Genomic DNA, 25371 nt, shown 5'->3' on the forward strand with positions numbered 1-25371 from the left:
CCACGCACGGATGCACAGAAGCATGAGCAGAGCTGCGGGAGGAACTGAACTTCAGCTCTCCATGCAGTCCTACGTATAGTTAACACTTCATCAAAGCAGACGTGAATTTTATTTTCGACAGTAGACTTTATTAGAAATTTTCTCCTCGTTCATCAGTAAATTCACATTAAAATATGCTGAAGGCAGCTCAGTCTAAACATTCGACCTCCTGCCATAACAACAACTTCCAGTTTAAAAACTAGATAACTGATCAGGCAGATTAATTGAATCATGTAAGAAATGCAAATAGAAAGCAGCATCTTAAAATGGGATGTGCCTGAAAAAATAATACATTTCAGGTGGAGTTGGAGAAAACAAAAACAGATCAGTCCCCCCAAGATGGGAAACAGTAAATGAGAACTCCACAGACTCTAAACAGATAAATAAACATAACCACACATACGTTAAAGAAAGAACCAAGTATTTAGAGTTCATACCACATAAAAATTATAAATTTGTTCAAATAAAAAAAAGTGACAAGCTTTCTAAAATATGAATATCTCAGGATAGTGAACACTTCATCATAAACCACAGAGCTTTGGAGGGATAAGATTTGGTCTTGAAAACAATGGACTATTCCTTACTGTTACCGTAGCCAAGAATGGAGCTTTCAGACCCACGTACCATTCTTTCCTCTCATGTTCTTAAATCACACACCCTCCTTCTAGACAATAATCTCTATTTTTTATGAAAAGATTTTTTAACATTGTAGGCCCGATTATGTTGAATTCTGAGCACTCAAAGCTCTTAACTATGGAAACCAAACCAAAGTTTAACCATTTTTTCAGAATTTACCTATGGAGATTTTTCCTTTGCTAATTAATTATAAGGGATGTGTGTGTGCGCGTATATAGGGAAGAGAGGGAGAAAAATCACACTGCTGAGGAATGCTCTGTCCTGCAGGAGAATGGGTCTTGCAGGGCAGGTTTCCTGTTGGCATTTGGCAGAGTCCACGGAGGCAAATCGCTCGGTGCCAGCTGAGGAGAACGGCCTTCGGGACTGTAAACAGAACAGGCAACAGATAACTCTTGAATCTCAATCAAATCAATGTTTTCACATTCTTGAGTAAACCCCCCAGTGATCTGCTATCACTGGTTCAGAAAAAATATATATATTAAAAATTAAATAACACTTAAGTGTCCATAATGAAGATTCATATTTTGCTGTAAACATTTTTCTGCCATTTGCATTGATTTAGTCCAATGTGAGGCCAGAGGGTTCTAGATGTCTTATTGATACTGTAAATAATTTTTGAGAGACAGAGGCAAAGGTAGAGTTTCTATGTCATGCAGGCGGTCTCTGCCCAGAGCAAAACGAATTGATCGTCGGCACAAGTCCATTAAAGGCAGGGGTTCAGCTGAAAAACATGGAAGAAAGACAACGGTTAATTTTTCAGTATCTCTCCTTACAGTGTTTAATTTATTATTAAATAGATCCAGTATTGTATTAAACAGCCAAAATGTAGTTCTGGAATTGTGGAAAAAAGACAACCTTGAGGCAGCTAAGATCATTTATCAGCAGAGGTAGAGACAGATTTTATGCTTTCACATGTAATAAACGAGTACAAAGTTTCAGACAGTTTCCTTATCTATAAAGCCTAAAATAAGCCAGAATCACTCTGGAGACTTGCAGCAGCGGCGCAGGCTATTGCATTTCCAGATTTCTGATGAGACAAAGAGCTGCTGCTTTGCCTGTCAGACAAAATTCTTCATGTTTCTGTTCATGTGAACTAAACGAGCAACTTCTGACCTCGCCTACCAGCTCTTTCTGTATCTTAGGAACTGGAAATGGTGTTTACAGGTAACCAAACTTCTCAGCAAACACTACTTTTTTTCCTAACATTTTCTTAGCCTTTTTAATTAGAATTTTATTGGAAGACAAAAAAAAAAAAAAAAAAAAAAAAAAAAAAAAAAAAAAAAAAAAAAAAAAACCTCTAAAAAGCTATGGGAAATTTAACCTTTTCTCCCAAGAATAAGTTGGGGCAAGGGGAGGATTCAGCTGACCAGTGAACACACATGGCATGGGGCTATGTTCTGATACCCACACAAACAGCCCCTAAATGTATTGGCACCTTCCAGCGCTCTGAGTATAATTTAATAGGAGTGAATTAAGGATGTCAGAAATGCCTGACTGAGAACACTTAGGACTGGAGACCCAAGCACACGATCAGCAGCATCTCAAACCACCCAGCTCCTGCATCCTGCCCCGACCTACAGAACTCGTGCAGAAACGGGGGACGAGGAACAGGGGCAGCGTGGACAGCTCTAACTGCTGCACTGGCTGGTTTAAAAGGGGAACGGCTGGAAAGACTACAGGAAAAAAAAACTTTACAAAAAGAAAACCTTTATTAATAGCTTTTTAAAATCATAGTACGACTTTGAAACAAGAGAATAAAAAGTCTCTCCCATGCCTATATCACAGTACTATCTTTTTATAAACTTGGCAGATTAGATAAAAGCCCTCAGCATCGTGCTGCTCTCAGTGCTTCTGGCAAGAGGTCTTGCAAGTACCATATGTAGATTTACACACACTACCTATTAATCCACCAATACGTTAGCTAAGACATAATTTAAAGACTTATAATTTAAAGATATATTAGCCAGTTTAAGGATAGCTTTTGTACATTAAAATTATGTGTTCTGATGACACTTGACTGACTCCATGGATTTTTAGTTACTTTTCAAATTGTGTTTGATACCTATAGTCTGCAGTTAAGTACAGTGGTTCCCAGAAATGCCCAGCAAAAAGCGTTACTATTCTATGCTAGGCTGAAAGTCTGAAAATTATATTTAATAACTAGTCAGTGGCTCAGAGGTGGGGTCTCCTTCTCCATAAAGTCTACATCTACTTTATTTAGAATTTTGGCTATGGAAAGATTTAAAAACTTACTCTCATTCCAGTAACAAAGTAGATTTTTCTTTATATTGTTATACTTGCATTTTTTATTTTGGTATACCAGACTTACAGACATTAAATTTTAGGGGATGAAGCTATAAAATTAATTCAGCAGCGTAAGTAGGAGCAAGAGTAGCTCTTGATTTCCAGACCCAGAATGCAACACACATCCTACAGGTCTCACATGAAAAACAACACTTTTCCGAGCATCTTCCCAGAATCTCTGAGGTCCCATAAAGAAGGCGTAAAGATTAACAGTGTTTTAAGCCATTAACCGATCATGTGGTCCCTTTTTTCTCCTAGACAAAGGAATATGCAAAATGCAGCCATCTGTGCAAGTGTTCAGTAAGCAGAGTTAATCCTACACTTGAAAATATGATTTAAGGAAAGGTTAGAATATCTTCTGAGTTTGCAATGCTAAATGAGTATCTCCCATCTTACTCACTTCCACAGGGAATTTCCAAATGCTATAGAAAATACTCCTAAGTGCTTGCAGCAGCTGCTAAATTACATGTACTGATTACATGTTTGCAACTTGAAAATTTAACTATATTCTTTCATTCTCCTCTATACGCAAGAGCAGATAAAACATAGGAAGATTCAAACAGATTTGATCTAGAATACAAACAACAATTAAGCTTCTGGAGGGRTAGGAGGAGGAGTGTTGCTTAAGAGCTTAAGGAAAAATATAACTCTAGCACTTCAGGTAAAAGCTGTGCAGCTGTGGATAACCCTACATATTAAAAAAGTGAACTCAGGAAAAAACATCACCTTTAGGTTTTCAAATGGTTTATCTGATGAGTGTAAAACTAAGACTGGAAGTTACCAGACAGTAACTCCTGGGGGTTGCCATTATCGCACACTCGGTGCGCCCTGCAATTGGGGCGCTCCACACCCACCGCAGCGCCGGCTCCGCACGTTTTACAGATGAGGGATATTTGGAAAGCAGCTTACAGGGGTTATTAGGAAGCGCAGGCCAGGTCTGAAGCCCGGACAGATCCCAGGCAGGAGGCAACATGAGCCCTCACACACACACCAACACCAAATAGTTTCAGGTTTTCATGGAAACTCAGGTATAAAAGCTCATGGATATTACAGAACACGTGGTCCTTTAGGAAAGGAATGGTTCAGCCATCTCCAGGACCTACTGATGGTACCACCTGCACCACACACACGCTGAGATGTATCCAGACCTTCCAGAAGCACCAGCAGTATCGGCAAACTGAGATTTCCACTGGCATTAAAAGGGCTACTAAGATCATAAAAAAATAATGCTGAGAAGAAAATGCTCTAACTGTGCCAAGATGGGGAGAGAAATATTCTGAATCTGTAAATTCAGCCGTAAATTTAACTATTGAAAAAATAGTCCCCTTTTGGAGCATTAAATATTTACCTTGGAGATCGAAAGATATTAGCTAAGTGATGTACCAGCCAAGGGCATAAATTGATGAATTAGAATACCATACCACGTAGCACAAATAATACACATTATTTTTTTTTCTTATTAAACAGCTCTTTGTAATTGATGGTTAGGGACAAAGGCAAAACAAAAAGGGCTGTTGCTAGAAACAACCGTGTTCATGAGCATTTCTGCAATAAACACACACGCGCGGTAGCAACTCTCACATCACCATAGGCTGAAATATTAATTTAACTTTGGCGACCTGAAGTCGTTTAACAATCTGGCACTCCAACAAGAATTCCTCATCTTTCTCACCGTGTGTTTATAATGAAAATACAGCTCAAGTCATCTAACATCCAGTAACACTAAATGGAATCAACTGCCATGTTACATAATGCTTATACATATGCAAAGCAGCTTTTAGCACATGACCATCACCTGCCAAACGTTAATGCTTATTTTTGGATGAATTCTTCAAAATATGAGAATATAATATACAATACATATACAATGCAATATATAATATTGTAAGGTTCCTTGCTTTTATTACTCTATACAATTTTGTTTTTAATCTTATTTTATTAATTAATTTCTACTTGTGCAGGGGTGGGGAGATCAATAATCAAAACAAAATTAGAACTGGTGAAAAAATTACGCAGACTTCTGTGAAAATCAATTCTCACCAGCAATCAAGTTACTAAGTCAGTTATTTTATAGCCCTACTTAAGACACCGTATTACTTCGTATTTATGACTTCTTTTGCCTTGAAAACTTAATAAAACACACTCCAGTATTCAGTGATATTTCTATACGTGATGGCTTCCAAATGGTGCAGGCAGCTTTGTGTAAAAGTCAGGTAACCACATGGGAGCATCGGGTCCCGTTTCCCCCTAGATCTAAATTTTTCCCTTCGTTTTCCCCCTAGATATTAAAGCAGTTCTAGAGCATTTCAATGGGCACTTCAATCCCTAAGTTTTTCCATTAGGGAGAAGCAGGGCATAGTGGGATTTGCAGCTACCATTTGATTATCACACACAATAAATATACAGCTAGCAGTTTTCCCTCCCAGCTTTCTGCCAAAGCTTAATTATTGTTTTAATTTTATGCATTAAGTGCCAAATTCATTCTCCCACATAAGGCAGTGCACAGATACAATCCTTTGGGCATTTTTATGGCTTCCCTGATGCAACTAATGGAAAATCTGACTCATGTTCCCTAAATGGCACCTTCTAAAGAAAGGAAATTGCAAATAATATTTTAAAGAACACAGGCTATGACCACTCATAAAAAATACTAATAAATCTCCTAATAGCAATGAAAATTTAGGCAAGGCATAACAAGATAAAACAAATCACTTATCTTTTTCCCACAGATGTCTTTAGGCAGTGCAGCCAGCACAGTTAACTGTACAAATGAAAAACCTTCAAGCGTCACGTTTTAATTACAGCTCAGGTGCTCCAGGAGAAGCGCCGCTCACAAGAACCGCCACTGAAAGGGAATCTCGGGGCTGTCTCAGGACTTGCTGTAACGGTCCCTGCTCCGCACTCACTGCCTCCCGGAGAGCACGAGGCTCCCAGCAGAGCAGGACCAGGCTCCTGGGGTGCCAGGGCCCAGATGCTGCTCCTGCCCTTGCTCCCGCATYGCTCTGGGGTGCGGCACTGGCACTGCTGCTCCTGGCTTAAGGAAGCACCAGAGTACCCATCCAAATCCAGTATATTCAATAAATACTTACATTTCGTGCTTAAAGATTTCAAGGCAGTAGACTTGAGCATATGCCTAAATCCCTGGGGTTACAGGAGTGCTCCCCCTACAAAATAAATTTGTAGGTCTGCATTTGTAGGAAGACAGGATACGGGAAGTCACACATATACCTGCCACAGCCTTCCTCTGAGATGCTCGAGATGCTTTACAAATATCAGCTCAGTGCAAGTCCCTGCAAGAAGCAAAGACTATTAAACAGTATTTATTTTACTAATAAGGCAATGGCAGCAAAGAGGGTTAAAGGCCCTGACCGGAGGCTGCAAGTGAAGTCTGCAAGGGAGCTCTAAGCTGCCTCCTACCTGAGCACCCGGAGCTGGGGTAATGTGAGCGGATACTCACTGATCCCCCCTGGAAGTAAATAACCAAAGGCAGCTGCTTCTGCCTTGTATCCTCCCCTCTCTTTCCCCTCAAAGAGAGAAAAACAACTGCCGTAACAGACACTTCTCACTCCCAGCCTAAACTGCGAACATTTTAAGGCAAGGATAACAAACAGAAACGAAGCAATTTATTGTATGAATGCACCTAAAAGACTGGCTACCTGTCTACCTGGAAATAACAACAGCCCTGCATATGCCCTCAGGCGTAGCCTGTGGGTCTTGCATATGCAAGGCGAGAGACACTAAGTAATCTAAGGGTAAACAGCAGGTCGGTCATTGGCAGCTCCAGGTTAACTGGGCCCCTGCTCACAAACTCAGCAACCGCCCTGGTAAGTGATGAAACAAAACCTGGCAGCCTTCGTCTACACGAGTGCAAAGTGCAAGAGTCTAAAACTCCATAAAGAAACATTCATGTGGCTGGTTGCGCTATCTTACCCGAACGGGTAATATCATCAGAACCCTTCACAAGCTGCTGCTAAACCACCAAAGCCCCAAGGAGCTTTCCAGCTCACACCTTCAGTGGGTTCCGCCTGACCAGGATTAGAGAGAGTGCTGACCCACCATGTGGCCTTACGATCCGCCTAAAAAAGGGCTCTGCATCCAACAGGTTTAATGTGTAGCAGCAGGTATAAAGCCTGGTCCAAGGACAGGATCTGCAATCACAYGCACTGTGGCAAAGCCCGAGCTCATTTCCTCATAATCTGCATTTTCTGAATCAGCTCAGCTAATTTAAATGTGCATACACATTAAAAGAACGCTATTTAAAGTAACAAAATCACAGGTATGATTCATATTTGAAAATGTTTTAGCACACTAGTTCTCCAAACCACAGATTCCCAATTATATTGCTGTACATCATTCAGAAGCTGAAAAATAGTGGCAGACAATAATGAACTTCATGAACAAAGCAGCGGCTTTAAAAAAAACAACTACAAAGCCCTACAATAAGCTGCCTTTTGTTTGTTTGTTTTTGTTCTGTTGCAGCTTGATAAATTTGCATGCTGACAGAAAAAAAAGAATTTACTGGCCTCTTCCCTTCTGGAAGAGGGAGCAACGTATATGATTTTACTGCAAACCCCCTGTGTGCATCAGGGGAAAGATTGGTTTTCTGATCTGTCATTGTTCTCCTACTTTCAAATGCTACCAAAAAAACTACTCCTTTCTCTTTGTATTTGAAAATGCTTTGAGGGTAGGTCCAGTCAGTTATTTCAGTGATCACCTAAATGTTTTGCAGCAGGAAAGGTACCTAATGTAAATTCATGCTCTTTTAAGACAACCTCTCTTAAAATTCAAGCCAGTCAAGCGCTCGATGCTAGAGATGGGCCAAGGCTACAAGCGTTGGCTCCTCAGCTCTTCTCAGTTCAAATTCCCCAAGTTTAAGGTCTTGGGAATGAGGACTTGGCATAGATTAATCTCTAATGCATCCTTTATGGCTTTAACTGTCAGAAGCACATTTATCACTACTACATCCTGCCCGTGTGTGCCAGGCCATAAAGGTGAAAGCTAAAATATATCAAGGTGAGAAAAGATTAAAGCTTGGATGAGAATTTCACCGAGTAGATTCACTGCAGTTCAATGCCAGTGTTGCTGGGGGGTTATGGACAGATTTATAGGCAAAGCACAAACCAAGAAAGTTGAAGGAAAGTGCAGGTTGCAGGGATGGCCCAGGGTGGGCAGCTACAGGAACTCACACAGGGCCAGAGATGGAGCAACACACGACTGAGAAAATTTCTTGCATTTTCTCTCTTCAGGAAATAAGCACTTCATAAATGGGCACATAAACCCCATGCACATATATATGTGCCTATAAAACTTCTCCTGCTGCAAACAAGTCTTGATTGCTCCAGAAAAATGCATATTTTCTTAGAAATAGTTTTTAGACAACACCTTTCCCATCCCTCATTTCACTGGCACATTTCTGCCTTAATAGCAGTAACAGGGCATAAAAGCAAAATGTTCTAGTAGAAAACCTTATCATATAGTCACAACTATAAATTGTTGTTCCTAAACACATTGTATATTATAGATTCATCTGAGASAGGGAGAAAGAGATGCAAAAAGGCAAAGCCCTGGACGCGCAAGCTCCACTCACCTGCACCTGCACCTGCATCTGCCCTGTTTGGATTTTCCAGGGCACATCCATCGTGTTCCAGCTCRGAGCACACAGGGCCCTCCCCTCTTGTGCTCTGCCCAACACACTGGAGCGCCCCAAACATTGCTAATACGACCATATCAAATTCACACATGCTCATTCAGGACCATTATTGCTTTTAACACAGTCTCAACTGTAAGTTGTCACAAGAGGTTTCCATGTAGGTGTTTGGTACTGTACTATAATTTGTTTTGTTTTGCAGTTATATTGAGTTAAAGCATCTTCTGTATCATATTGCTGCTTTCCTTAAAAAGGGTCCTCACCCTGAGAGGGAGATAGAGTTGATGACCACCCTACTTAAATTTCCACAGAATGTGCCAAACTGTTTAAGACAATAAATATTTGACTACATTCCCTGTATCATTGTCACATTACATTTCTTAACTGCTTTAATTTAAACTACCCGGAGGCTCCAACATAGGCAGATTTCCCCAGACCAAGCAAAACACTGGCAGCAGCCTATAGATTAAATTTTAATGCAATTGCATAATGATCTCCAGGGGCTAACTGCAAACCTGATGCATCACATTATTACTCTAGTTTTTATACCAATAGAATTACACCCAAATAAATCAGGAGAAATGAAGTTGCAAATTAGGCTCAATAGAATCAATTTGATCCTGTTAAGTTTCATATCATTCGTATTTTTTTTTTCCTCGTAAGTACCATAATTTCTATTAGCGCAAAATGGGTACTGGAGACGATGGGAATTATTTTCCTGCTGAAATTAGGATTTGTCACAGTTCCTGGCATGCAGTCTAGGAGCGGTCTACAGCATTGGCCTGATGCAGGGTGCTCATACTGGCACAGAGCTGCCCGAGCTCCTGAGCATTTCACCCTTCTCACCACGAGCTCCTCTGCTTTGTGCCTCCCCACCAGGAAAGCTCTGCCCGCCCCTGCACCCTGCCCACTCCCAGCCTTCCTGGCACCCTCTGTGGAAAATGCCCTGGCTGTTTGGGGGAAATAAAAGGAAGAAGCACAATTCCCATGGGAAGCATCCCACTGCCATTTTATGTTACATGTTTATGCAGCATAAAATCTACTGGTGGGAAGCAAAGGAAGGGAGCGCATGGCCAGGCTGAGGGTTGCCACTAGCGGGGTGACATTTGCTGTCCCACAGGAGCAGAGGACTCAGCTCTAGGGAAGGGCCGTGACTAGTTGTGCAGGAAAAATATTTCTAATATTCCCCAATTCTGCACTGGCGAAGAAACACAGTGATTTCTCAGTATAAAATATAAACCAACTTCAACATGGTTTTAGACACAAGGGAAAACTTTTTTCTTATAGGGGCGTTGGTATATAGGCAGGTTAAAGTTTTCATCAGTAAGCTATTTTACCCAAATCACCATTAGAGGCCTCATTAAATGAGCTGATTCACCAGAGGGTCAGGCAGGCAGCAGCTCTTAGTGAAGACAGTGAGGCCATTTCTAGCCTAAAAGGAGGAGTGACATTTTTGGCACCTTTTCCTTTGATGTATTATTTACGGCTCGGGTTATGATATTCTCAAACTTACAAACAAAGGTCTTTACTGAGAAGCTGATTCTTTTGAGAGATACATTTCTTTTTTATTTAAAGATTGCAGTATCAGCTTACTGCCGAGTTACTACTGTGTTTGGTTAGGCTTTGGACATACATGCTTTTAGTATTAGCACTATTTATTTTCTTTTTTCTTAATGTGCTTACCAAAGCAAGCAAAAATCCTGGAAGTTCAGTCTCATTTTATCGGTGAGTGCATAAAGACAAATCCTTTTTGTTTCCTTTTATACTCCACCATGGTTGTTTTGTTTTCTTCCATATTTTCTGACCTATTCAGTCACGTGAGTACTCACATTTTATCCTTTTACCTCTTCTGTGTTCCTGCTCACAGAGAGATACTCAGTGAATGGGGACAGCTTTAAAAACGCCTTCTACCTGAAGGGCTATAAAAATTAGGCCTGGGGTGTTGGCTTTTTTATGCACAGATCTGGGCAGTAATGATGCAGCAGATGGAAAACTAAAATATCAAATGAATCAGTACTTAATCCAGGAACCAAAATATTAAAACCACATTCAGAATTACACGTTGTGCACAAGAATGTTTCCCCCTAAATTCCTCCTGCTCAGTGTCAACTCGGGCTTTTTCACTCCATCAGCGTTGGCAGCAAAGCCAAAGGGAACCTTGCCAGGGTAAATACTGCTAAATGGGGTCCCCATCCATAGATATTTGGCCTTTTTCCCCTTGCTTGTTGCCAAGTCATTTCTGATGTCAATCTGCTTCTATGATAAAAGGGATATATTTTTCTCTAAGTAATCACAGGTTTGAGATAAACAATGAGCCGGTGAGTTAGGAGAACAGCTCACACTATGCTGATGTCTCTGAGGGTATTTCAAAGCTCACTAAGTTATTCATGTAAACAATGTAGAAGCTACCTGGTTTCCCCATCATTCTTCCTCAGGGTGGGAAGACCCACACAGACCAGACTCCCTGGGAAGCCCATTTACCCCCCTCCAAGCCCAGCACAGCACTTGGCTGTTTACTTCACTTACTGTTTCCCTCAAGGGGAAATCAAGATCTTGGGCTTGTTTTCAATCCTGTTTGACAACACGGGGAATTCAAAAGCATTTCCCTGGGGAAGGAGGCGGGTGCCAGGGGACATCGTGGCTGTAGAAGGTGTTTGGACTTAGGGGAGAGAAACCCAGACATGGAGCAGCAACCTCTGCCCCTAGACCAGTAAAATCCAGGGGTCTTTCCTATCCCGAGCCTTGTATATGCCCTGCATGCACCTTCTAAAGACAAAATAGGACTGTACCTTACCCATCGGTGGTTTGCAGGACACTCCTGCTTTGAAACACCAAGGCCAGATGAAAATTGTTCAGAATTCCTACATCCTTTCCTATCTAGCTTTAGAGACAGGAAAAGCAGATTTCCCACACAGGAACTTAGACACTTACCTGAAGGCCGCGCAAGCACCGAAGCTGCCACAGCTGCTTCCCAGCCACAGCCGGGACGAGCCCGCGGCCTCCGCGGCCTTTCAGCATGGCATGGAGACGTTCCCCAAGCAAGGGGTTTAATCTCGTCATCCCCTGCGAGCGTCACCCTTTTTAGGGGCCAGTTGTACACGTTACTTCTCATTTCCTCAAATTCGTGCTCTGGATGAGCCACATGGATTTTGCAAGTGCTCCTGATGGGAAGGACTGTCACATCTGCCTGTTCAGATGCGGCCCCCCTCTGTGCTCCGCTGTCACAGGAAACCACAGAAAACTCCATTTTTTTGTATCTTTCTTCAGGGAGTTTGGACAATTTTGTTGAAACATTCAGCTTAGTCGATTAAAACATGGACGTTTCACAAAAATTGACTCACAGAGAAGCTATTTAGAGTATTTTAACAAAGTACTACTTAAGAGACAACAGCTTACTTTGGGGAAGCGCAGTATGGGGGTGCACAGGTTAGGAAATGTCTAGCAATGGGAAAAAAAAACCAAAAAACCACCACTTTCAAGGATTGCTGAAATAGAAGATGCTGCCACATAATAATGCCTGGCTTTGGACCAGATCCTCCAAGCCTGGGAAGCTCAAGAGGCTGTGGGGCCCATGGCCACAACACAAGAACAAACCCAGCACCACATCTTGCCTAAAAACTCACTCAAAAAAAATCCTTTCTGTAAATCTGCTCCTAGAAGCTATTCACAATTAATGTTTTTATGGCTTTTTGCCCCTTAACGACAAGATATCCCAGTTGTTGGCATTAGAGCTACAGATCTGCCTGGACCTTCTTCTCCTTTCAGATCTCTCCTGCCCCTGTGGAAGAAGAACCCCAGCTCTTCCACATGCCAAGCTTAAATGTACGATTTCCCACAAAACTCTGACCCAGCCTGGGACTGAGGTTCCTCTGGTAGAACAGATGCACAAGAGCAGGAGCAGGACAGCATAGGGATTTACCTGTGGTCACAAAACACTTAGAAAAAAAAGGATTTCAGAAGAGCCCATGTGCACTGCTGCGTCTGGGGCCTTACAAGCACTCGGGCACCCTCAGGGAGACGCTGCAAGGGGCTTCAGCGCAGCCAGCACCTGCTCCCAGCACCCGTCTCAGCAGAGGTTGGTCCAGGCCACACGTCTAATCTAAATACATTTGGGTGCACAGAGGACTCTTGAGCCCGAGCAACAGGGAAGCTGCAGGAACAACCCAGAACGCAGCAAAGGAAGGAGTCGCTGCCGGCTGCCTCGGCCTCCTCTGGTGCCACAGAAGCTGCTCTTGCTGTCCGAGGGCTTGCAGCGAGAATGCAACGCGCCACCTTGGGCCTGCAAAGGCTGTGTAAAGCTCTGCCTATCACAGGATGAAACCAGGCCCTTGGGAAGCTCAAAACAAGGCAAAACTGAGAGATGTTATCTGAAATACAAAAAGCTAATACCCTTCCAAAAGCCACGGGATGCTGGAAATTCAGTACTTTTGGAAAAGGGAACGGCTACGATGCTGCGTCCATCGCTTGCAAAACATCAGGCGTATCAGTCCCCAGGCCTTGGGCTCACCTGACGCCGACAAGGGAGCCCTGTTCATGCCGTGCCAGAATGCTCCAAACCCCGTGACTGCCTTTAGTCTTCGCCTTTGGAAACCGGAGTCTAGACTCGCACCTGCGCCTGGTTCCCTTCATCCCCTCTAGTGGAAAGGGGCTTTTCCTGCCCAGCTCCGAGCGCTCTACAGTGTGGAGGAGCGGCCGGCGGTGCCAGCTCCTCTGCTGGGCGCCCGGGGCTCAGTTCCCAAAGCCACCAGCTAAACCCAGTGGGCAAGGGTGCTTTCACAGGGATGTGGTCTGCAAGGGAGACCAGGCTGCCCTCTCAATTCGCCTTCTGGGCGCGTTCTCAGGAACCCAGACTAGCCATTTCCTCCCTGAAATCTCTCATTCTCAAAAGGAAAGGAAAACAAAAACAAAAAAAGACCCACAACTACATTTCCCCAGCACTAAGCATCTGCCAAGAAACTTCAAATCTTCCCATCCAAAACCTCCTCCCTTTTCTTAAGCTTTCCATTTCTTGCTGTATTATAAATCACTCTGGGGAAATGCCATGGACTCTGAACATTTAAGATATGTTCCTAAGTGGTAAAACATCAAGTTTTACTAACCTCTTTAAAATCAGGCTTGTAATTTCTGCTCTCTACAGAAGCAAATTACGTATTTTTTTTTCAAGATTAATTATGCTACATGGATTGAAGAGTAACGGGAAGCTAAACTTACTGTGAGAAAATGTTGTTTTAAAAATAAAATATCACATGTTGAACACAGCTTAGGGGGAGCATAACAAAATGCTATACGATAATTATTTCACTCAGTTCCAAAATGCCTCACCGAGAAACTGCAAAAAACCTGTTTCAAAATCCAAGCCAAAGTAAAACGAAACAACAACCACCAAAACAACTGCGCTACGGTCCCACAATCAGGAGCACCTTGCAAAATGCTGGAGCTCTGTATGTTTTCTCCCCTGCGAGCTTTTCCTACACATGCATGTATCAAAATTTGGTTTGTGAGCATTCCTTCATAAACAACCTGCTGATAAAATCTTTTATTCCAGGAATACTGGAAGGTCAGTGTAGGTTAAGGATATTGTACTTAAATGCTTCCAAAGTCACTCTAAGAAGATGATGCAGCAAAGGAGGACGAGCTGAAGTATGATTGCAGGATTGCCTGCTACTAATTGCACCTTTAGTAGAGTCTGAGCTCATTTTGGCAATGTCAACCTATGTACGATTGAGTTCACAAGCTGCATGGTAAGGACACAGACAAACACATTGGCCAGCACTAAACGCTTTCATCTGGCATCACTTGATAGAACGGTCATCAGCACTATCTGGTATGATTTACACATGCAAGATGCATTTCAGTTTTCTTTAAGCAGTGACAGAAGTCAGGAAAACAACATGGAAAACACAGGAAACAGCCACTCATTTATTTCCAGCAGGACACTTGCTTTATTAACGTGCTAGCAAATACTCAAGTATCTAACTAAGGTCGAGAGGACGGAGCCAGCTCTGACACCCCTGCCAGGGCTGCCTGCCCAAGCACAGCTCCGTGATGCTCGGCTGCAGAGCGCAGAAACACCCCGCTGACAATTTTCACTTGACAAAGCTCTATTTTAAATGATGTACTTTCAGTTTCAGAGTTTCAGGGATTTTTTTTTTTTTTTTTAAATTTTTTTTTGGAAAAAAAAAAAAGAGCCCCCAAACCCACATCACTGAGGTGCAGCAATGCGGTGCAGCAACACGCTCTAACAGATCCTGGCAAGGGAGCAGGATCATTCTCAGGAGGGGACCTTCATTAGCATCATTTAACAGTTTATCCCAGTTAGCTGCCTTCTTCACAGGTGGGGTGGAATATCATAATAATTTCCTCTCCAAAGCATGTCTGTTAAGACCCAATGTTTGAGGATCTCCAGTTCCTCCTATTGCTATTCCTAAGAAAGGCCAGTCATGACAAGGAGGGGACCTTTCCGCCAGCTTGGCTTGTGCTACAGCAGCCTTCGCAGAACRAGAAACCCTCATTGCAGGGCACAAGCAGCCCAGGCACTGGTAGCCCCTCCACAAGGCGGGCGGGATATTGTCCATGCAAAAGCCGCAGTGAAGGAGAGTGGTTCTGCAAGGAAACCAGACGTGTCCCTGCGAGAGCAGCGGCGGCAGCGCACGTACCAGGACCTGCTTGTTACTTCTTTTTACAGACGGGGATGACAGAGGCAGACTCAAAGCCTAAGCTGGGGTTTGGCCAGCTGTGCAACCCGGGCATCCTGGGAGCTTGCAGGGTGCCAACACTACGAAGCCTCCCGGCTTTCCCTCCTCCCGCAGCCGGGGCTGACACACGGAAACGCAGCCCTTCCCGCCCGGCTGCAGCGGCCCCAAASTCACCTGGGAACAGCAGCTTCCAGAGCGGAACAGCCGGATTCACCAAAAGCATCTCTATAATCTAAAATAAAGCTTCAAGTTCACTTGCATTCAGTCACTGCTCATAAACACTCCATCCATGTGCAGCCTTTCAAGGAGCCATCAGCATCCACAGCCTAAGCTTCCCCACAACCCTCAACTGCTCTATCAGCACCTCTCCAAATTCCAGCCATCTGGGATCACTATAATAGTTCACTATTAAAACTATCAAAAAACTATAAAACTATTAGAAAACAGAACAATGAGAAAAAAAAAAAAAAGGAGAGCTGTTTTCTTCAGCAGATGAGAAAGAAGGGGCAGAGAAACCCGAATCCCATTTCTATTTTTGCAGCACCAAAAGGTAGCCTGAGCACTGCTGGCAGAATTTAATGCTATCTTAATAACAAAAATGCTTGTCAGAATAATTATTCACAGAGTGAATAGTCTCTTGTTAGTTTATTTTATCATGACAGGTTGGAAAGAATCACAGGGGCTCTTCCTGGAGGCATAAAGAAACCAGAGCGCTGTGCTGACTTTGTGCCCAGCCTAATTCCACTGCTCAAACATGCAATCTTGCAGAGTAAAGCTCGGCACCCATCACTTCGCTGAGTCATCCTTAAAGTCACTGAAAAAAAATTCTTCCTTTTTTTCTTCCTTCCTTCCATATTTGAACAAGACTGCGAAAGAGGCCCAGTGAAAGCAGGCAGCTAGTTCTGAAAATGGGAACCAAAACGTGACAAAGTGATGGACCAGGGAAACGTCTCTCAGCGGCCAGAGATGGAGCACACGCCAAAAGGAAAAGCCTCRTTGCACCTCCGGCTCCTCCCAGTTGGCAACAAGAACAAAGAAAAAACACCTTTCAGCTTAATTCTTTTAGAGTGGTATGAAACCCTTAGTTCAGTTCCATATCAGAGAATCATTAAAATACTGGTTAATATACTTGTGCACTTCTAATGCTTCCAACATTCATACACAAACATATGGATTTGTATTCAGCATTTGACCTTGACTTAAAAATCAACTAAAGTTAACTTGGAAGAAAAGGATGTAAGAACTCAAACTATAAATGAAAAAATGAAATGGAAGAAGAGACAAAAATGAAAGGACTTAATGCTCAGCATGAAGAACTTAATGCTCAGGAAGTCATCATAGAAGTTCAGAAAAAAAGCAGCTTGGGGTGAACATCAAAAGGGAACTGTGTGATGGTCTCCCAAGCCAGAAGATGGGAGCATCATCATTTTGTAGAACGGGAAAATATAAAATGCTAAGATCATTCAGCCCAGATTAATTTCTGCAAGATAAAAAGAATTAATAATAATAAATATTTTTTTAAAGTCTGAGGCATTAAATTTCATCTCTTGCTGCTGTAAATAATGTACTCTTGAATATTACATTAAATAAAGTCTTATCTTCAAGCACCTGAAGTTTCTTGCTGTGGCTACAACTACTGGAGCAGAAAAGGATCAGTTGGTCCCAATTCACTGTAAATTAGAGTGGGTTAATTGGCAAAAAGGTAAGCAAGAATTTTTGTTTTCCATCCTCTTTCATTACTCAGGCACAYACTGCAAAATAAAACACTAGAGCACACCACTATAGTCTAAAGAAAAATATAGTCCCGCTGACAAAAGCTGTTACCCTGCCCTTCTACCATGGACCAAAGAAAGGCCACTTTTAGGAGGCTTTTTCCCTGTCTCATCTCTCATGTAGCACTAAAGAGGGGAAAGTGCTGCCCAGCAGAGCACGTGCAGGCTCCGCAGCAGCCTGAGCTGCTGCAGCATCCCCTAATTACAGCGTTCAGGGCTGGCGTGATTTCAAGTTGATAACGTGCTTACAACTTTTAGCCTCTTCCACTACCGGATGGGTTGTCTAATGCGAAAAATAAATTACAAAACAATTCCCAGGGTTGCTTAAATGACTGATTTGTAGCTGCAGGCATCTAGCAAGTTGTGGGTGATTACGGACCGAAAAGACCAGCGCTAAGAGGAGCCACAGTAATTAGACTTTACAAAAGTCAGGGGAACATCCTAGGACAAGAACCACCAGCAATTCATGCCCGGTTCCAAACTATTGTCAGAGCTATTAAAAATTTACCCCAGACAAATACAGTTCTCTTGTAACAGGCAGCATCTGGGGGGTTATAATCTAGTTTAACAAAACCACTCTTCTTTCACAAGCGAAGAAATAAGAACTAACTGGTATGGCAAATAAGATGCAGTTTTGTCAACCTAAATTACTGCTGCTGCCACCACCAAGTGTATTTCTCTGCTGTTTTTTCTGCTTTAGGMAGTAACAGCAGAGCTTTCCCTTCTGATTTTATCCATGGTGTTGCCCCAGTAAAGTGAGCCAGATACCCAAGATATTGCATTAGCTGATCCCATATAACTGAAAATTGTTGCAAAATACACATATTTAATGTAATGATGATGAACACTATAGTGACTGACTTGTAGGCAACTTGGAACACCATGTCTAGAGTATCTTACTTTGATAAAAATAAAGTAACCAAAAATAGCCTAGYGATTCTCAGCTTGCAAAAGAGCAACAAGCAACAAATATCTCAGAGGCAGGCAGCTCGATGTGGCACGAGGATGGAGAAACCCAAGTGCTTCCAAGCSGAGCAGCAAATTCCAGGTATGAGCAGGGTGCCCTGTTGGCCACTGCAGCAGCCCCGCTCTCCCACAATCAAAATGCGGCGCCCACCACTCGCACGGGGGCGTGGGYGCCACGGGTCCTTCTACGAGGAACTGAKATTCCGAATCCCAACAGCGGAAAACAGGGATTTGGCCTCGGAGGCTGGAGGAAGGAGGCAGCCCAGCGGCAAGCAGCAGTGATGCACGTTGGCCAATTTATTACCAAGAAAAATACTTAGACAAATTAACAACAGGGTCTGACTGCACGGAGCAGACTCTTCCCATTTTATTGCCTAAGCTTTTGTTTCAGCAGTATGATCAAGCCAAAGCTTATGCTGTTTTCTGTCAGCTGAGAATCCAGACCTCTATCCTGAGCATATCCCAATAAAAGAACAATAAATTTACTCTTACTCTTATCCCAATAAGTGTAAGAACAACAAATGGATGCAATGCAGTACRGTGAGTAACAACTAAGATCCAGCATTGAGCTGTTAATATGTTATAGCAGAAGGAAATCTCTCCCAGGCTGAATATTTCTAGGCGCAGAAACATGCATGTGCAGGAGGACTGCAGGTACCCAGGATGAAAGGCAATTTACCCGTGCAGATCCGGCAGCCCTTGGTCCGTTATGACCAATCAGTCATTCCCGGGGACTCGGTTGCTGTTGGTAACAGCCTTCAGCCCCAGGACAGGAGGTGCCAGCAGATCAAGGTCACTAGCTGAACACCACTGAAAACTGCAGCCCTCAGAGAAAGYCCCTGCCCCAGCCCGCTCGCACCTTCCCCTGCCCCAGCTCCTGCCTGCCGGCCCCAGGGCCTCCTTGGCCAACAGGCTCCGGACGCGCAGTGATGACGCCCCGGGTCACTTCAGCAGGGCACTGYCCCCCGCCGCTCACAAGGTCCCCAGACCTCAGCAAAGACCCGCGGGCAGCAGCTCCCAGGCCCGGGGCCCTTCCCATGCGCTGCGGCGGCTGGAGCTGCTGGTCAACGCTGAACCTACACAGCCTGGCTGCTGGCGAGGGCAGGCGGATAAGTGGTGGTGCTTATCCCGAAATGGAAGAGAGAATCCCTGTGTTGCCAGGGGAGGGCTGAATATAGGGATATTATACAGCGTATTTTAATACAGCATGCTTTAATGGACTTAATGAAAACTGTAATGGTTTTAAAATGCTGTCCATTGCACATTTTTAAGTTAATAAAAAGACATGGAAAATAGTGACTTTGTACTAACAGTAGCCCTTTTCAATTAAACTATTTACCYGTACTCAGAAGTGCCAGTGCTAGGCAATCTCGTGCGACTGCAGCCTTCTTTCTAAAAATACACCTTGGAGCACAGGAGCTACTGTGTCACTGTAGCCTCAGAATGGAAAGTGCGTGACTGTGTCACCTCTACCCAAGTGTTTGGGATAGGGATATCCCCGAGCTCCTTTGGGATAACCCTGCACATCAGTGTCTGAAAGCCAGCGGCCATAGTGCTGTATTTACCTTTCCTCCGGGCTATGCACAACGCCAAGTCTCGTGGACAGCGCTCATGTTCACTAAAACCCAAACTGCAGCCTTGCGCTGCAAGGGGGAAGATGCTGTGGGTGAGGGAGGAAAGGAGAACCCTGGGCATTATTTCATGTTTGCCAACAAGATAGCTTCAAGTGACTGCCTTCCTCTAAAAATAAGATTTCAGGCTGCCCACTCCTTGCCTCAACTTCTCCTTTATCTTTTTACACACACATGGACATAAGCTCTTATGTTAAGATAAGGGACATGAACAATGATGTCATTAAACAGCCTCAYGTTAACACACAGAGACTGCAAATTCGATGAACTATTGATCCCTCTCCTCCTTCACACGCTCTGCAGATCTAATGAACTATTGATTTTCTTCTCCTCTCCCCAGCTCCAGCTCCCATGCTGGCTTCTCCCTCTGCTACCAGATCCCCCTTTCCAGTTCTGTGCCGGGCTCACGCTCACCCCGCGTTTGCCCTGCAATGTCTTTTGCAATATTCACCATAACCCTTCCCTAAGCAGCTCCCTCTTAGCAGGCACGCACCAGTTCTGCACAACTCACACTGATAAGCCAGCACTTATCATTTAGCTCTGGCTTGTTTCATTTGAGAACCAATGAAGAGTTTAAATMTGAAACAAAAAGCAGCTAATTGTTGGAGGATTGAAAACAGTCCTCATTTCCCATTAGCAGCTGTTAACTCACAAATACCTACTGCAGTAAGAAAGGGATTGTGAAGTCCAGTCACTCCTAAGTTCTGCTTTTATGAATACACTTTCCCACTTCTCGCTCTTTTTATTTTATTTTTTTTCCTTTTTTTTCCCCTCCTTGGAGTACGCCACTAATTCCCTGTTTGCTTCCAAGGAGCTCAGAGAGCAGGTCACCTACAGACAGGACAGAGCCGACAGGTGCCCTGGAAAGCTGCGCTCCATGACGAGCATCGGTGCTGGGCTCGTCCAGGATCCAGGCCAGATCCTYGGCCTCAGCTCACGGCTGGGTCTCCATGGGGGTGCGGCAGTCGACTGCAACRTGCATTTAATTTATTACTGCTAATGCCCCACAGAGGATGAAAACAGTCAGTCTGGGAGTTCTCTCAATAGCACCACTGCATAGCAAGCTCTTTATCTTCCTTGCCATGACAAGCTATGATTTTACTGCATAATAAATAATGGGCATTAGCACGTTCTGGCAGAATGGACAATGGAGGGAAAGGAGGTAAAAATCAACTGTTAGTTCAGTGCTGACTTTGTCTTTACTGCAGGATAACACTGCACTGACCACATATTGTATAGCCAGATGGGCAGCAGAGCCTTACTCTCTCTATGAGGAATACAGAAATACAAGGAATACAATACTCATCCATTCCTGTTTAAGGCTGAACCTCCTCTCAGTTGCCTCTTCTTTTCTTAACTGCTGTGACATTACAACAGTGGAGCAAATTCTAAGATGAACAGTAACATCAATGACTATTTTACATGGACAGTTTTATCTTCCAATAATATTTAAAAACATTTTTATTGGAAAATAAAACTCGTCAATGGATCAATGCATTTTGCAAAACCAAAGCATTTGGCTGAGTGATAGCAAAGTGAAATGCCCAGCATGCAAAGCGGAAAAAAAAAAAAAAAAAAAAAAAAAAGAGGTACAAAAATATTCAGCAAGGAGTCACATCCTGGTCACATCTGGCAGAATCTACCAGCATGAGGATTTCAGGATGTCATCCGGTCTTTTTTTTGCATGGGACTCAGGGAGGCTCCTGCCTTTAGAAAACCTCCTTTCAGGAGGCAGGAACGGGTGCTGGGGGGAAGTCCCGGAGCGGCCACTGTTCCCCAGCAGGAGGATGCCCAAGTGTGTGAGACCCTGGGACAAGATCTTCCCAAAGGTCTTCCTCCCACCCTAGAGCAAACAGCCCCRAAACACCTCAGCTTCTCCAAGCAGTTTCATCAGCACAAGCTATGAGAAAAAGCAAAGAAATGCTACTCCTGGAGGTAAAACAGGTTAAGGTGAGAGGCACAGGAGAGGCCCTGTCCTCTGGGTTGGCGCTCAGTCTCCTGCTCCCGCTGCCTCCCAGGCCTCTGGGGACTGCATGGCTCTCAAGGAGCAGCCTTGTCCCCATCGTGCAYGGGCTCCTGCCTAGCCTGGGGACAGTGCCGGAGTAAATGGGGCTCAGGCCTCGTTCCTGCTGCTTGGGCACTGCTCTCTGTKTGAACAGACGCTCCGGACTGCTCCCAACACAGAGCCACCTTCAACAGTTTCCTTTTGTGCTGGGATCTCCAGTGCCTCCAGATGTTAAATTCTTTTGCCTAACTGGCATGGACAGATGAACTTGGCTGTATTGCACRGTTATGTGATACATTAATATCAATGATAATATTAATAACACTAGCAAGCAATGAGTTTGCCATTTAGAGTCTGTGTTTCCAGACCACCTCCCTCTCCCAATTCTGTGGAAGCTTTAAAAGCTCATGTCATTCTATATCATCTACTCAGCATTTTATTTCCCACCTTGGATGTCTTTCCCCTCCTTTATTATTCTTGGGAATGTTTAYGCGAGTGCTTCCCACGTCCACTACACAGGCAGAGCCTAGCGCCACTCAGCAGTTCAGCCAGCAAAGCGCTCCCAGCCCCACTGCGAGAGGACTCTGACTTTAAAAAGTAACTGCAGAAAACAGCAGTTGACTCACGAGCTGCTGCAGAGCAGAGGCAGGAGGAGCCCCATGCACCGAGGAGACCTCAGTAGGGACACAGCTGCAGACGCTGATGTCCCCTCTGCAGCGCGGTTGTCACYGCACCAAGCTGCTGACACTCTCGGCCGCGGACACCACACGGGAGGGATGGCTCCCAAGTGCAGGGATCTACTGCCCGACACAAGCAGCTTCCAGCGACCTCCTCCTCTCCAGGAAGGACCCTCTGCAGCAACGTTGCATTGCTGTGGCTGCAGGCAAGGCCAGCACAGGCTGCCCAGATGCCCCCACACCAGAGAGAGGCCGAAACCTGCGCCACGGGTGCCAGCAGGAGCAGGACGGGCCTCYGCCTGCTTTACTGGAGAGCAGGGAGGAGAACCTTGCTGACCCGCAGGCCGGCAGCGAATCCCTGACCTTTGMCGTGCACAGGGGCCTCCTTGGCCTTGGGCTGCTGCCCATGCGGGAGCAGCAGGCCCAGCTGCCCCATCCTGCCCGAGGCGCCAAGTCACCCCCGGCACAGGGCGGCCGAACAACCAGGCGCTCCCGTGGCAGCCGGTGCAAAATCACCGCTTCTGAAGGACTGCACATCTGCGCAAGGGACATCAGGTATTTTATCTCCAAAAACACTGCAGCTATGTTTTCCACCGTAAACATASTTAATGCTCTGGCAAATTCAGAAAGATGATGGCTTTCCGCTGTGTTATCAAAATATAGCAGCTGAAGAGAGTTGGCTGAGCTTTTCTGCTGAGCCCGAACGTGCAGCAGGCACAGAACCCCTGGCCAACACGAACCGATGCACCCAGGCACCCTTGCTTGACCCTGACGCCTTAAAAAAGGCAGAAATTGAACAACTGCCTTTTGCGCTTTTAAAACAATAAAGGTGAAGCACGAATGAACACATAATTTAAATAAAGARGAAGAATAAATGCTCGGTCACTTCAATATATAGTGACGCGCGATCGCCCATCACCCACTCTTGTTCCTCCTGCCTTCATTCCTTCCAAGAAACACTGATAAGCGTAGATGAGAAACAATGTGTTTTAAACACATCATAAAAACATTTTGGCCAATTAAATAAACAATAAATAAATAATAATTTTAAAAGACACACACATTTTAAAATAGCTCTCAGTTACAGAAAAATACTACAAAAATAAAGGAGGGGGAAGGGGAAAAAAAAAAAAAAAAAAAAAAAAAAAAAAAAAAGGAGAAGTAGAGACCGGGAGGAAAAAGAGGCAAGGAAGGGATTTCCAGGGTATTTTTCCACATAACCATGAAGTGCTCTGTGATCTTTTGATAACTGTGAGAATCACAACCCTCCCAGCAGCGACTGCTGCATCGTGAAGACACGGGGCTGGGCAGAGCTCTCCCAGAATAGACGCCTCTCTCCAGGTGCCGCCGCAGAAGAATTCTGCTCCAAACTTTAACCAAGCTTGGGAGTCTCCTAATCCTTCCTGCTGGGAGAGAGCAGCCACATACTGAAGTAGGGACACTCAGGATGCAATGCTCTCCGACCTCGCCGGCTCCACATGGACTGCCCTTTCTGTGCATTTCCACAGACGTGCTCACCAAGGCCCAACACGCCGCTCGCTCTGGGCCTGCTTTACCTGGCTCTGCTTAATGCGTGTTCATGTCACAGTCCTTCAGCATTGCCCTCTTGTATTCAAATATAGCACGTACAAATGGGGAGCTGTGGTGCAAGAACAGACACAAAACTTGAGTAAATAAATCTGAGCTCTGTGACGGGAATAAGAATGGTTAAGACTGAAGCAGCTCTTGCTTCCGAGGGCTCAAGCCCAGGCAAGGCCCGGCMCTCACCCAGGCTCCCGCACATTCCTGTGTTTCAGCCCATCCCCTTGAATTTCCCACAGAGACACCATGACAGAACATACACAAGGGATTTTCTTAAACAATTGATTCTGAAGCCACAGATGCCCATTTGCTGTTTGTAAGGACCTGCACACATCCTGCAGACGGCAGGAGCAGAGCCACAAGCTCACAGTGCTGCACAGGTGAGTGTCTGCAGCGTGACAGCTCTGAAGGCAGCAGCCGACAAGGGCAGCCTCCTGCAAACGTCCCAAGCTTTTGCTGCAGAGAAACACAGGTGCTCTGGGGCCGCACGGACATTTTCACTGGTGGGAACTGGCCATGAGGGTGGAGAGGAGATAGAGGAGACATCTTTTTTCCTTCCTAGCATTAAGCCACTTGCAAGCAGGCCTGTTTGAGACCGTTTGCTTATTGTGCAGGATGGGCTGCCCTTAGTTATCTGCCATGAGCTGACCAGAGGCAGAGAGCAGCAGCCCAACCCTTTCAAACTGAATGACCCTGGGGAGGGCGTGCGAGTCCATAGCAGGGACAGCAAGAGCAAGTCGTGTGACCGGGCAAGGGTCATTGCATCCTCGAACAACATCATCGTGCACATCAAGAAAAAAGCTGAGGAAAATATATATGTGTACAGGGAAACCCTGCAGTGGTTTACAAAGCTCGCTGGCTCCCTGGGCGCATGTGGTGAGGCCTTGGTGCTCTTAGTGCAATTTCTGAAAGCTTAAAATGATTTTTGCTATTTTCTGCTATCATTCTACAAACAAGACAGTCAGCAGGCTGACATAATGAGAAAGAGTAGGAAGACTGACCCAAAAAGAGTTCGGTGCCACCTTTCCTCATTATTTCCAGCCTAAAAGCAGGCTTTGAGAGGCTTGTCAGTGCCTGCAGATGCCCAGCGCGCCACAGCCCCGCTGCCCGGCACCAGCCCCGCACAGCGAGGCCTCCTGCAGCTTTGCAGTTTTCCAGACTATGACATTTCAATAATCATGAGCAATAAACTGAAATACACCTATTGATCCAGTAGAAAATACTATTTCTGGTCGCGTAGAGAGACTGGCCAGAGGGAAGGCACCCACTGCCGGTGTGTGACTCGTGCTGGGAGCAGCCAGGAGCCCTCGCACCCACTCCACCTTTCTCACCTCCACCAGCTCCCCACCAGCAGCAGCTGCTAGCGCATGAAGCAGCTGGATTTCCTCTCTGGGACTGCCCTCCTGAGGAGGCCTATC

At 44.7% G+C, this 25371-nt stretch overlaps 1 protein-coding gene across 1 annotated transcript in view; it reads right to left on the minus strand.

The window, feature by feature from the left end:
- Positions 1 to 937: 937 nt before the first annotated feature.
- SPSB4 (splA/ryanodine receptor domain and SOCS box containing 4) overlaps positions 938 to 25371 on the minus strand; it is a 66934-nt gene continuing 42500 nt past the window's right edge. Inside the window, exon 5 of the mRNA XM_026040081.1 lies at positions 938 to 1396. Coding sequence (XP_025895866.1) covers positions 1269 to 1396 — 128 coding nt within the window. The 3' untranslated portion in view covers positions 938 to 1268. The remainder of the gene's footprint in view (positions 1397 to 25371) is intronic.

The sequence above is a fragment of the Nothoprocta perdicaria genome, unplaced genomic scaffold, assembly GCF_003342845.1.
Source record: "Nothoprocta perdicaria isolate Ctin4 unplaced genomic scaffold, notPer1 scaffold_25, whole genome shotgun sequence".
NCBI classification, from domain to species: domain Eukaryota; kingdom Metazoa; phylum Chordata; class Aves; order Tinamiformes; family Tinamidae; genus Nothoprocta; species Nothoprocta perdicaria.